Below are 13910 nucleotides of genomic sequence, written 5' to 3' on the forward strand. Positions count from 1 at the left end.
AGTAGTGCGACCTGTCCTGGATTTCATTGCGATTATGTTGGAAGCATTTAATTTGAGAATTTATTTTTCTTGGAAACTCATGCAACCCACACATGAGCAACGATTAAACACATTAAAGTATAAACAAGAAATGTGTAGGAAACAGAATCAAGTTTTACAACTAGGTGACCAAAGATTACTGAGCTCTTAAATGTTTCAAGAATTGCAGTTTTGTGAAATACCAACTTGTAGGGTTCATGAAAGCATTAATGTCCACAGAATAACAGACTTTATTAAATGTAGTGGATTAATTACTTGAGAAAAAGTTAAACTGAAAGGTTAGTAAGTGTGTACATGGTCAAACATTAACAATTAAATCTGAAAGTTATGTGATATCATAGTAGGTGATAGGATCTTGTGGCTACTACAAAGATACTAATAATAATCCTTGCATTTAATATAGCGCTTTTCATGTCTTCTAGATGTCTCAGAGCGCTTCACAGAATATACTGTAAAGTGAATTGACTGTATATTTGTGGGTGAAATGTGGTAGGCCATTGCGCACAGCAGTATCCCACAAACAGTTATGGATTGAGTAACCAAGTGTTTTTTATTTTAAGGATTATTATCCCGGAAGAGTGATCCACCAATTGATAACCAGGTTCCTACTTACTGCTAGGTAAACAGTGGTGTGTGTAGTAAGGAAATTTGCACAACTTTTCGCCCTGCCGTTGATACCAGAAACGTTATTTTACAGTTTAAAATTCAGTAATTCATTTACTTTATATATTGTTATGTTTCTATGTTGTATCAAATGGTATGGAAATAGCCACAAATAGAACTAGTGTGTCCACCAAATACAGTCTCTACCCTCTGCAGTAAAAGCTGTGAAGCTCTTTGAGATGTCCTCCCGACATGAAAGTTCCAAAGAATGTAATGTTCCTGATCAATGCTCCTTCCTTCAAATTCAAATGCACACCAAAATTAAAAGTTCTCACCTAAATGTGTTTTTTTTTAAAATGGAACTTCCTGGAGGTGATCAATTCTCACAATTGCCTAACGAAAACACTGCACTCTAATGCAGCTGTTTGGGAAGATGTTTTGATGTGTAAAGCTCTATATTAAATGCAAGTATTAATTCTCAATATAAAAGTTCCTGACAGTTTATTAACAGTTACTATTAAGCTTTTTTTTTTGTCCTACCATGTCCAACTCTAGTAGTCATTCCATCCTTCTGAACAATGGATGTTCCCTTGTCTTGCTGAACTTTACCATCCTTGGACATGGGTACAGGAGCATACCTGCGTGGTGCGGGGGTCTGTAGAGGAGAGTTTTCCATCCTAAATCTGCCGGTAGCTGGTTGTCTACCATTAGCTGAAATAAAAGAGACTTCGCATTAAGTACTTTAAGAAAAAATATTTTGGACTTCTGCTTTGTTGTACACACTGACTGCACTTGACAGCGGTTATCTGCAAAGCACTTTAAGTAATACTTTTCAGTGTTAAAGCTACTGTATCAAATTCAAGGGTGATATTCATGGCTTTTCACGTACATAATCCATCTTCAAGCTGCACTAACCCGTAAGGTCTAAATTATTGAAACAGGGGTTTTAAAGATTTTCAGGGGATTAAAGATAATATAGCAAAAGAAAGTGAAAATTAAACCTATTCTACAATTCAGTCACCACCATATACGTCCATGGTTATAGGCACAAATAGTGCTTCATTTTCAGACAATGTGCATATATGTATGCAGTTTCCCCAAACCCTCACCGATCGTGGGTATTTGCACATACACATACAGATGTAAGGGGCCCTGTGTTTACACATCCACTCTCCAGTGGCAGTGCCCCCTGAAAGTACAGTATTGCTGTCTCTCTTCCTCCAGAGTAATGCTCTATTTTCCTTAAAAAAAAGCATTAGTCAACTGAAAGAGGGGCCTATTGGGAATGACCTCCAACCTAAACGTAAATTAAATGTTTGCCAAATCATTCACAGGGCACATTTAACTATTCAGATTATCTCATTGCATGCACAAAAGGTAAACATATTGCTGTAGACCCTTGCAAAATGGGGCTAATACTCACGTTTGAAAGGAAAGTACAGTCTAAAACCTTAAAAACTTAAGTTTGAAATAAAATCAGCATAATTCGGATAACAAATGAAAAGCCAATTTGAATTATACAATCAACACAATTTGAGTTTTACAGTTTTTAACCTTAAAAGGTTACATCCAATCTGCACTCAACAAAGTGAGAATTGAGCACCAGTCAGCCACATATTTCAACACAACCACCCTCAAAGAGAAGGAACATGAAATAAGCTTTATTTGTAAGAAAATCTGAAGATTATAAGTTTACTTTTAACACATTAAAATTTTAACAACAGCATCTATTCAAACCAATTTTTAAATTCTTACTCCAGTGCGTCAGTGCTTATATCAGCTAATATCCTGCACTAACATTCTGATTTTGTGCTAAGATTACTTAATGCTACATAAAGCTATTCAAAAGACCTTTACCATTACAGCGTGGTGTTTATTTTTCCATCACATTGATTCATTTTCCAACAGAACAATCAGATAGCTGGTAAATTAATTTTACTACTTGCAAATAATCTAGTTCTTAGAAGAGTTCACTTGTGTCAGCTAACACCCACTCACTAACATTGAAAATAAATCTATTTATAAATTGCAAATAAAACTACTTGAATTTGATGTTGCGCCTTTCAAGTCAGAAGGAAGTCTCAAAACGCTGCATAGGATTTATTATAATGTGTGGTGAGTATTTTGTACATAAGTTTAATCCACTACATTTCTATTTCTACCATAACTTTCGTGATAAATTCAGAATCAATACCTTTTACAAAGAGCTACATCTCAAGTATCTCTCTATTCACAGAAACTCATGGCTTCACATAAAAAGTTCTCTGTATTGATAAATCAGGTTAAAGCCTCTTTGTACAGTTAAGAATATTGAAACAATGCATTTTCAGTAAATTGCTTATTGATATTTATTAAGAAAAGCATTATTTCTAGTTTTAGAAGGAATTAGAAAAAATGACCATCCTCTGTAGTTGCATTCATTGATCAGTGGCTCACTGGATGCCCTGTTGCAACTCTCCATTCAGTAAGTCAATACACAGAAGCAGAGTGCCCTCTAATGCACACACGAAAATACTCAGCTTGTGAGTTAAACTTAAAGGGTTTGGAAAACATGACATACTTCAGCTTTCTCATCAGCTATATAAATAAAGGTGATAAATACGTTAACAAAATTAAATTCCAATACTTTAAAGTTCTAGTTAATAATAATCTCTAGTCGATGGAAGGACATTTATTAACATACTGGGTTAAATATTGCAAAATTCATTTTATGAACACAATGATATTTTGAGCATACAATTGCATATCAATTTTTTATAAATGTGTATTTTCCAACTAGCTAGAATTTGCCAGACTTTTTTTCCATTTAATTCCCTTTTCAAAATGAGTAACCTTTACATAAAATAATCTCAAACACCCTTTCTCCATTTCTGTCATTTTGTTTTGGAAAATTGTGTTTGTTGCAGGAAGTGGATGGCGCACACACACACAAACACACACACACACACACTGGAATTACTGAGTCTAATTATTCAAAGGAATAAGACAGTAGAGATTGAAGTCAATAGTCAGGTGTTTCCGAAACCTTACAATTTCAAATCTAAAACCAATTTTGTGTGTGTGAAAGCTGGTACAATTTTGCAGATATTTGAGGACTGGAATGGTTTGCATAAATCACAATGAAAAAATAAATGCATTGTTAATACTAAACAATTATTATTATTGTTAATTATAATTCACATTGTTGACAATGTTAAAAGCCAATGAATAACATATTCAACTCCCTTGTATTGTCAAACTCTGCAACTGATCCAATCAAGTTTTCTCATGAACGGGTCTTAACAGTTCACTTTTTCCAATACTATATCCTGCGTATCAAGACAGTAGATTTCTCTTCGCTGTGTGACACAAGTATAGCTACAAATTGGCAATGTCAGATAGATCAAAACAGCCTAAAATGAGTCCCATAATTACTATTCTTTATTGGGGGGGGGGGGGGGGTTGTTGATCAGTTTTACGTAATGGAAAAATAATTTAACAATAATTCTGTACAATGTTTAAAAAAAAATTAAAAATAAATGTAATTAAGTCAAAATGGCATTAAATTACTCATTGTTGGGGCTTAAAACAATTCAATCCATCAAGATCCAAGATTTGCAACTGCAGAAATTATTAGGTCAGTGGAATTGTAGTACGTTCTAATGCCACCACAACATACACGTAGTTTGTTAGCAGCCTCTCGCTGTACAAATATTATAGTGCGATGAAGAGTGCACCTGCAGAGATTTCTCGGAATCCATATGTTTTGACATGGATGATCTGGAACCAAAATGCTGCAAATGCCACAGTGTATTCAATGCACTTTGGGAATCCAAAACATTACAGAATTATCAGTAAATTGAGCAATCAAAAACACACTAACTGCAAATATGGTCTATTATTTCCATGCACCTTTTGACATGGCAAAAAAAGACACCCAAGTCTTCACTTATTTAAAAGCAATGTATTTAATGGAGGGAATCAAAATCAATCTTTTATGCACTCTATACGGAAACCTGCCATTTACAAGCATTCCTAGCTTATTATAATAATTACCTTTAATGCCTCTACAAAAAATATTTCTTGGTCATTGTGCAGATCTTGGGTTTTTTATTAAATAATATAATGGCGATTTATTAGAAAAAAAGAAAATAAGCTCCCAATTGCACAGAAGCTGTTTTTGTTCTCACCCAGTGCGGCAGAGGAGTCAGATGGCATATCTTTGAGAGAAACGTAATAGAGGTTGTTGCTAGGCAACTGATGGAGACCGTGGTTCAAAGTCTGTGCTGCAATACTATATGCTGCTGAACTCTGTGACACTATGTCAGAACGTGCTTGAGGTGCACCAAAGGGATGGATTTTGTTGGCTGCAAATGCCGAGGTCATCAGCTGAGACTAAAGGACAAACCAAAAGGAACAACATTTAACTATTGCATAGTATGAAGCAAACACCCTAAACGTGTGACAGGTGTTTCAATTTAAATATATATTACATATAGTGCATATACACATAGCAAGCTTAAGAAAAATTACACTTGAACAACAGTGAAACTTTCAAAGCCATCTTAAATCTGATGAAGTGTTCAAATTACTTTTTTGATGATCAATTAACATTCAGCATTTTGAAAGGTAAAAAGAGGCCATTCATCTCTTTAGACAATGCAAATCGATAAAAGTACAATTAGAATTATCTTCATTGTTATATACACTCAATTGCAAAGACATTTACATTTATGAAGACAATAGAAGATTGAAATATGTATTTCACATGACAACTCCAAATGAAACTGTACAGCAAGATTTTATCTTCACAATTTCAGAAATCAAGAACTACCTATTTTAAACTACTGTATATGTGATCACAGATTATTTAAATAAATAAAATAATTTGGTTTCTCAATCCATGATTGGGACACTGCTGTGATCAACTGGCTGCCACGCTTCGCCCACAAAATATACAGTCAATTCACTTTCAGTATATTCTGTGAAGCGTCTCAATGACGTGATAAGGCACTATATCAAATGCAAGGATTATTGTTATCATCATAAGAAGTTAGCCTTCGTCAACAGTATTTAGAAATGCAAAATACAGTATGTCAACCAATTTATTGCATTAGTTATGCTACTTGGATAAGAAAAGGAATAAATTATTTGTGCATTTGGGAGCTAAATATTCTTTCAAGCATAATTACATCTCTGTTAACAGTTCTGTACTCAGAACCTAGTGATCCAAATGTGGTCTCTCAGGTTCCTTTGCTTCTAATCTGAACTGTATGCTCTTACCCATTCCCTAGTATAATACTGTTCTCCTTTTTGTGTACAATTTTCACAAGACAGGGATACATTTCCAGGAAACTCCTCTTTTCTTTGTCAATAACTCTGAAGTGTTAATGGCATATGTAAAACACTCTTCCCATCATAAAAGCCAACACAAGTTATAACGACAGCCACCACACACTGAAACATTAGCCAGAAAACATCTCGTTGTGCGACAAATATAGGAACAATAACACATGGTATCCATTACAGAAAAGTAGGGCAGTGTTGTATCTATTATACATTCTTCGGATTTACACAAACCTCAAAAGAGTTTTGATGTTCATAACATCTTTCAAATGAATTGCAACTGAACACATTTCATTTAAAGCTTTTTTTAAAAAATTACGAAAATTTCAATTTTGAGAATTAACTTCAAACCTAAATACCTACAATGAGACACCACTAGTTTGGAATTTAAATTATGCTGCATAGTGAGGGAGGTTGATAAAATAGACAGGGAGAAATTATTTCCATCGATCGGTGAATCATTAACAAGAGGGCACAAATTTAAGTTAATTACCAAAAGAATAAAGGAAAAGGCTAGAGGATTTCTTTTATTAAACAGAAGGTTGTTAGGACATAGAATGTTCTACTTAGAATGGTGATTGTGGGAGAATTTATTTTAGCTATTAAAAATGAAATAGATAGAGAGAAATACAAGAGGGCAAAACAGTGGGACTCAAGGGATAGCTGTTTGAGAGTCAGCAAGGAACCATTGGCTTCCAGCTGCACAATAATTGTCCGTACTGTAGTTTGTTGGTTCTAATCAACCTAGATCACACTTTTCTCCTTATCTGGATTAGTTAGCCTTTTCGGTGATACTGTTATCTACCATTAAGTAACATATTTGAAGATGTTTGAAATCTATAAAGAAATGAACGTGGGCAATATACTTTTAATACATAGGAAGAATGGATAGTATATGTAGTGGTGGAAAAAATGTTTTGCTGCATAGCCATTAATTTATGCTCTGCCCTAACCAACATACCTGAAGTTCTAGCTGTTGTTGCTGAAGTTTCTCCAGGTGGCAGAGACGCTGTTCCAACAGTTTGTTCAGCTGCATCTCCAACTCCTTGACCCTCTCTCGGTGCTTGTCAGACTCGGGTTGTTGAACTGGGGTCTTTTCTTTCTTCTCTGCAACCTGTCGATTCATTTCCTGAAGTTTGCTCACCATCTCAACCACAGAAACAATTTTTGTTTCCAGGTCACTTTGGGCCTGAACAAACAGAAAAAAATGGCAATTAACTGAAAAGCGCCATAACTGTTTTGAAAGCCTATTAGTAGATTGTATAATCATCAGACCACACAATACCAGATATTTGATATATCTTCTCCAATTAAACCAAATGGGTCAAATAATTTATTTAGTGTGCGATAGCTAATTATAAGTATGTTTTGTGTATTTGTAACCAGAAGGTGAAGAACCACAATGTTAAACAGCCAATATTTCACCATCAGTCAGTAAACTGTCAATCGCACTCATAGAAGCTGTGAAGATGGCAGTCTGCCAATTAACAAGCTCACTTAAGTTTGCTTAAAATACAGTCACTAAACTTGACAGCAACTACCTGTGCTTCAATGTAATAGGCACTAATTGAAATTTAAAGATTTGTAATATTATAATAAACCTTGCATTTGATATAGTGCCTTATCACACCAAGTGAATTGACTGTATATTATGTGGGCAAAACGCAGCATCCAATTGTGCACAGCAGTGTCCCACAAACAGTCACCGATGAAGTGACCAAATTATTATTATTATTTTTTTCAAGGGATTATTATTCCCGAAAAAGCAATCCACCAATCAACTAACAACCGGGTTCCTACTTACTGGTAGGTAAACAGACTTGTGTGGTATAAGGAAACTTGCCTGTTTTGCCCTCCCGGGAATGGAACCCAGGTCCAATTGCTTGCAAGGTGAGTACTGTAACCAATAGTCTCCATTATTATTATTATTGTTAACAGTTCTTTGAAGCTCAAGTTAGGCACACTCTTGGGCATTTTGCAAGATGTACTGCATCTCTACTTTCATCCCTGATATACTTTGCCTGACAATATTTGACACTGATATTGAATTAAAAGTATCGAAAATATTTTATTTCCTAAAATGAACACCTTTCACTGGCTGATCATAATATTGATCCAAACTTACTTCAATCAATGCATCCTGTCGCTTTAAATTAAATGTGTCTCACTTTAACTTTGTCTCACTTCAGTTTCTTGGTATTGAAACCAATTTTTTTTAATCATCCTTCCTCATTCAGCATTTTCATTACAGCAACACTGGCGCTTCATGTTACTTTTCACTTCCCCTTCTTCAAAATACAAAAAACAGTTGTGTTTGATACTAAAAAGATTGCATCATAATGTGTAACATATGCTACTGATCAATGGTAAAAATGAAAAGCCACATGTATTCCATGACCATGTGGTTAACACAGCATCTGCTTAACACACTGGAAGCTGAGCTCTCACTGACCTTGAGGAGAGGAGCTGTGGCGGCAATGGCTGCTGCAGTAGCAGCTGCTGCACTTGTAGCAGAACCCTGGTTACAAAGAGTTTCTTTGGTATCCTGTGGGACGTACTCCTTTTTTTCAGTCACAGCGTTACCCAGGAATTGTACTTTCACGGTTTTCCCTACAGGGCCACTTTGAAACTTGCTGCTTTGATAGAAGAACCAAATAAAAAAAAGGATTAAAAAGGTTCTCAAAAACACATTAAAAACAAAGCTCATTCTGTGAATGTACATAAATATCAACAGTATGTACACCCATTTCCAATTTTTCATTAAATAATATGTGATATTGATTTCCCTTAAGTGATTATTGTTCGACTGAGAAAAATGGAAAATCCCAAACTGTTTTCTGCACTCACTCTTGCAACTCAAAGCTTTCAGCTGCATCTTGTTTAAAAATAAATTCTGTGTTCAGATCATACACATTTTACAATGTAGTCACCTTGCTTTAAAACAGGCTTTAAACCTACCACTTCTACAATTTAAAGTTAAAAGCATAAAGGTTTACATTTCAGAATGTTTTCTATTACAATTAAATGTATGCAAGACAGAACATAACAGAAATGATTTGCTAATGTTTCCAATATAAATCCATTTTAAGTTAATTTCCAACAAAGGAACACTATTCTGTAGAAATTGGGTACCTACATATTGGGACTATCTCTACATTATAGCAAATTTCCACTTTGTGCTGCACTTGTTCAATCTCTAATTTCAAACAAAATGCCCTTATACAAACAATTTATTTTACAGAGAAATGTAGATGACAGCTGCTAAAGGATTTTGAAATAGTCATCGATTTTAACCATTGTATCAGTGACAGGGACAGCAGCAGTTTGCCAGGATTGGAATACAATGACAAAATATGCTAAAAATGGTCAGATGTTATACAATAACTGGCCTCCAGACCAATATTTCATATTTGATAGCTCGCGTTTTCAATGAACAATAAATGGAGCTCGGTTGTGACACGTCAGCTTGCAGACACCAAGTGCATTACAAATTTGATATATCCCTTATGTATCAGTACAGTGTATACATAATCACTTCTAACTAAATTATAAGTGAAAGCAAAAATTACAACACAAAACCTTTCAAGTATCAATTATAGAGCATTGGCATTGGATAAATAGAATACCTGTTGGGATCAGTGGTTTATTAACATCAAACTACTCATGCCAGCAGTGATAATTCATTCCTGCCTTAAGGGCTCACATACCACTTGATTTATTCTCATGTACTTCACATCTTTGGTGATTGAGGACCACCAAGCAAAAAATCTAATAAAAGCTGCAGATTGGGTTCAGAAATAGTCCATAGTTTAACAGTACATTCTGCACCCACTGTGTACAACAGTTCATACAATTTATGCTCAGGCACACTTACAAACAGCTTGATGCGGTGATTTTTATGTTTGATAGAGACATTTGAACAGATTGATCATGTATTGCCAGAAACAAAACAACGTTTCTCATTTCAGGTATTACTAACTTCACATTTCCCATTGAAAAAAAAAGAGGATGTGGCATCATTAAATAGCCACTTGGGTGAGAGCAATCAGCACTATGGACTATAACCACTAGAAGGAAGAAGAAATCGGATGCCTTCAGAAAACAAGAACAAGAAGATTACATTTGTATAGTGCCTTTCACGTCGGGAGACGTCCCAAGGTGCTGGACAGTGTACAGCATTTCAGACCCGAGCTGGGGTGGGGGGGGGGGAAGGGGGAAGGGAGTGGAGGGGAAGGGGGATGGCCAATGGCATGATCGAAGAGGATGGTCTTGAGGCAGGACTTGAAGGAGGCTAAGGAGGGGGCAAGGCAGAGTGATTGGGGGATGGAATTCCAGAGTTAAGAATAGAGTAGCTGAAGGCTCTCCCGCCAATGAAAAGGGATGGAAAGGAGTGAAAACTGGAGGAGCAAATTTCATAGCATTTTCATTATGTTTCTTCATCTGATATTCAGAACATAGGTGTATATGAAGATGATTCCAATTTTCCCCCTAACCCCTCTCTCCTGAAGATAGTGACTCATTCTGTGCTACAGTTTAATTAACGATTATCCTCCAGTACCCGGCCTCAAATGCAAACAAATAACGTTGGTAGATTATGCAACTCCAGATGGGCATCACAAGCCAACCCCGACAAAGTCATTACCCAAGGTCCACACATTTGTCTTTTCTGCAGAGTTCAATTGATACAAACTTCAGCACAACACAACAAGAAAACTGTTGCTGGAAACTGCTTACTACATAAGTTACTGACATTCTGCAGCTGGTATAATAGGTGCTTCAGTGACGTTTAAATCAAACTTGTTGCTGTGCTGATATTTCCTCTGTGCTCTTGGATATAAGAAGTGTGTAGGGCCCATGGGGGTGGGGAAGTGCAGGAGGAAATGGATGTTTAGGCTGAACAGCAATAAGCGATAGCAACATTGCAGAAGCCTGTAGAGAAAGCACTGTGTGAAAGGTGACCATTCAAATATTTGTTAAACTTAAATCTGAATACAATTAAAATGTGCCATTTAAAGGATGAAATTCCTTTTCATAAAATATTTGAAATTTAATATCTGTGGGATGTTACTTTGGTTTAATCATCCTGCTGTTAGCTGATTGTTCCAAAGTGACCAGGAAATGCCTCCATGATTATATCCCTACAAATGCAGCCAATGTTGCACCTCTCTAACCGAGAAAACAATGAAGGTGAATCTGTGCGTTCTCTCAGGAGCTGAAGCCAATTAAGCTTAATGCACGCAGGATCTCACTATTACATATACAGTACCTAATTTGGCAATCTAATGCATCAAAACTGGATCTGGGGATTACAGCTGGAAGTATTTGAAATACACAAACACTGAAATACATTCATTCTCATTCACTTCTCTAAGGAAGAAGAATAAACCATTAAGCCTTCATTGGCTTGCTTAAGGCTGAAAGAGAACTACAACAGAAAGAAGCCCAGCAAATAGGGACAGATATGCACAACTGAAGGGACAGGAATATGATTGTGTGTGTATGGATTCAGTGGCAGGAATCTCCAGTAAATTAAGATGTTACCGGACACAAATCTAGCACAACATTGATTTAATTTGCCTGTATACAGAGTATAGATTGTTAACCTGCTCCCTGTACATTATTAAAATGCTTTCATCAGTTTAGCTCAGCACTTCATTCAACCTTGCTAACAAAAAGGACACAAGGACTGTCCTGAGGGGGAAGGGGATGAGGCTGTGAAGCCCCAATTACCTTTTTAACAGCTAGCAATAGATTGGGTGAAAAAAGATTAAATCGGGATTCAAAGTGAGAAGTGAATATGCATAAAGAGGTTCCAATGTATTCCACCAATGTGTCGGATTTGTATTGATGATAAAGCAAAAGAGTATTTAGCTGCAGAGGTCAGATTTCTAAAACAGACTCCTAGTGATGGTTTAGCATCGAAGAGTTGGGATCAGATGACATGAATCACAGTAGCAAATACACGTGAAACCCTTGGAAAATTAAAAGTGCAAACTTTGGCATAGAGTTTAGACTTAAGCTAGCAGTGTAGTAAAACAGCTTGAGAAAGATACAACTCAGGGCAAAGTACCTGGAAAATCTACCTTGTATTGTCTCATTGAGCCTCTCTGCCCCCACTCTTTGGAATTCCATCCCACAATTCCCCCAAAATTCTCCCTTGCCTCCTTCAAGGCCTGTCTCAAGACCCTCCTCCTCAAACGTGCCTTTGGTCACCCTCCTACCGTTACCCTCTATCCCTCCTGATCCCAAAGACCAGTTCAGTTCCAAATCCTTGACTGTCCAGCACCTAGAGACGTCCTCCCGACGTGAAAGGCACTATCCAAATGTAATCTGTTGTCAAACTAAACTGCTCTTACTAAAACTGCAGTGGACTACAGGGATTTATGTGTGTGCTTCTGCATGTCTTCTGAACTTTATGAGGTGCAGTATTATATACTTGATGTCATGCTCACAAAGCCATCTCTTTAGGAACTGTACAGGCAGACTCCTCTTCCAAAATAAGATTGCATTTGTTACTGGCTCAATTTAGTATAATCCCGTGAGTCTGATCATTTATAAATCTTACAAATTTGTTGCAGCAGACTGCGCACCAGAGGATGACGCACCCACTCAATTAGCAAATTTAAGCACAGAAGTCAAGGAGATTTTTCAGGCGGTTCTGAAGGAAGATTTTCTTTCCTTTCAGGTCCTCTGAAACAAGAATTACATATCTTAGTTGGCCAATAAGTAACCATGAAGGTTACTTACTGTAAAGGAAAATATATTCTTCTTTATGACTTTCAAGGAGGGATTTTAAGATGGGGGTCATCATAAATAATAATACATACATTTGATATAGAGCCTTATCACATCGTCGAGACATCTCAAAACGTTTCACAAGATATACAGTAAAGTGGTTTGACTGTGTTTTGTGGGTGAAATATGGGGCTCTGCCAGGTAATACATGATTAATTTTGAGATGAGATTTGCTCAATTCCTGTTATGGCTGATCAAATTTCTATTAAGACCTGCTTTACCTTCGCTCTACCACTATGTGTTTCATCCAGAAGATGAATAAAGTCAAACAGAAGAATTGGAAGTACAGTTGGTATTAAGACAAGGAGCACAAGCAGATGAATGGCAGCATGCAGACCTAATATGTTAAGTGATTTTCAAAGCTACTGCTGCAACCATTTATACTCTCTGAAATCAGGAACAATTCTTCACTTTACTATCTTGGAGGTGACACAAGGCCTGAATAGTAATCAGCTGGAAAAATGCTAAAATTCCCGTGTAACATCACTAAAATATTGTCACCTAAATTTCATAAAAGAAAATATGAAGGGATTAAACAATTGTAAAAAAATCAAAGGAGGATACTTGCAAACAGACTTTTGCAATGCAGATCGTCTTGAACTACTATTTTTCACAACCTCAGGAAAATTTAAAATCTGTAGAAGGATCCTGTCTATCAATACATTTTTTATTGTTTCCAGAGTACAGTATTGACAACTCAATCTTTGATTCTTCATTTTTTTTTGCACACTGCAAATAAATTCCACATGAATGAACAGGAAAATCAATGAACAGTTGAAAATCAAAGTAACACTAATTTGAGCCTTTCCAAGTCTGCAGTAAGAAAACCATCTCCAAGAAATGTTACACTGGTCAGATTATAATAATAATCCCTGCATTTGATACAGTGTCATATCAAGTCATCGGAATGTCTCAAAGTGCGTCACAGAACATAGTAAAGTGGATTGAATGTATATTTTATGGGTGAAACATGGCAGCCAATTGCACACAGCAATGTCCTAGAAACAACTGTGGGTTGAATGACCATTTTTTTTTTGTCGGAGGGGTTCTTATTCCCAGAAAGTGATCCGCCAATTGACTAAAAATTGGGTTTCTACTTAGGAATCAAACATGGGTCCTCTCTTTTGCGAGGTGAGCATGCGAACCAC

General features: G+C 36.3%; 1 protein-coding gene across 4 annotated transcripts in view; it reads right to left on the reverse strand.

Moving 5' to 3' along the window:
- Window positions 1-13910, reverse strand: part of LOC121849679 (TALPID3 protein-like) — a 47492-nt gene that overhangs the window by 27388 nt on the left and 6194 nt on the right. For 2 of the 4 annotated variants that reach the window (XM_042337997.1, XM_042337999.1), the window contains exons 6-9: window positions 8420-8603; window positions 6929-7156; window positions 4812-5016; window positions 1183-1353 (exon numbers count right to left, since the gene is read on the reverse strand). In XM_042337997.1, the coding sequence (XP_042193931.1) occupies window positions 1183-1353; window positions 4812-5016; window positions 6929-7156; window positions 8420-8603 (788 nt within the window). The remainder of the gene's footprint in view (window positions 1-1182; window positions 1354-4811; window positions 5017-6928; window positions 7157-8419; window positions 8604-13910) is intronic. The other 2 variants (XM_042338000.1, XM_042338001.1) reach the window with 1 other exon arrangement.

The sequence above is a fragment of the Callorhinchus milii genome, unplaced genomic scaffold (genome assembly GCF_018977255.1).
Source record: "Callorhinchus milii isolate IMCB2004 unplaced genomic scaffold, IMCB_Cmil_1.0 Scaffold9, whole genome shotgun sequence".
NCBI lineage: Eukaryota > Metazoa > Chordata > Chondrichthyes > Chimaeriformes > Callorhinchidae > Callorhinchus > Callorhinchus milii.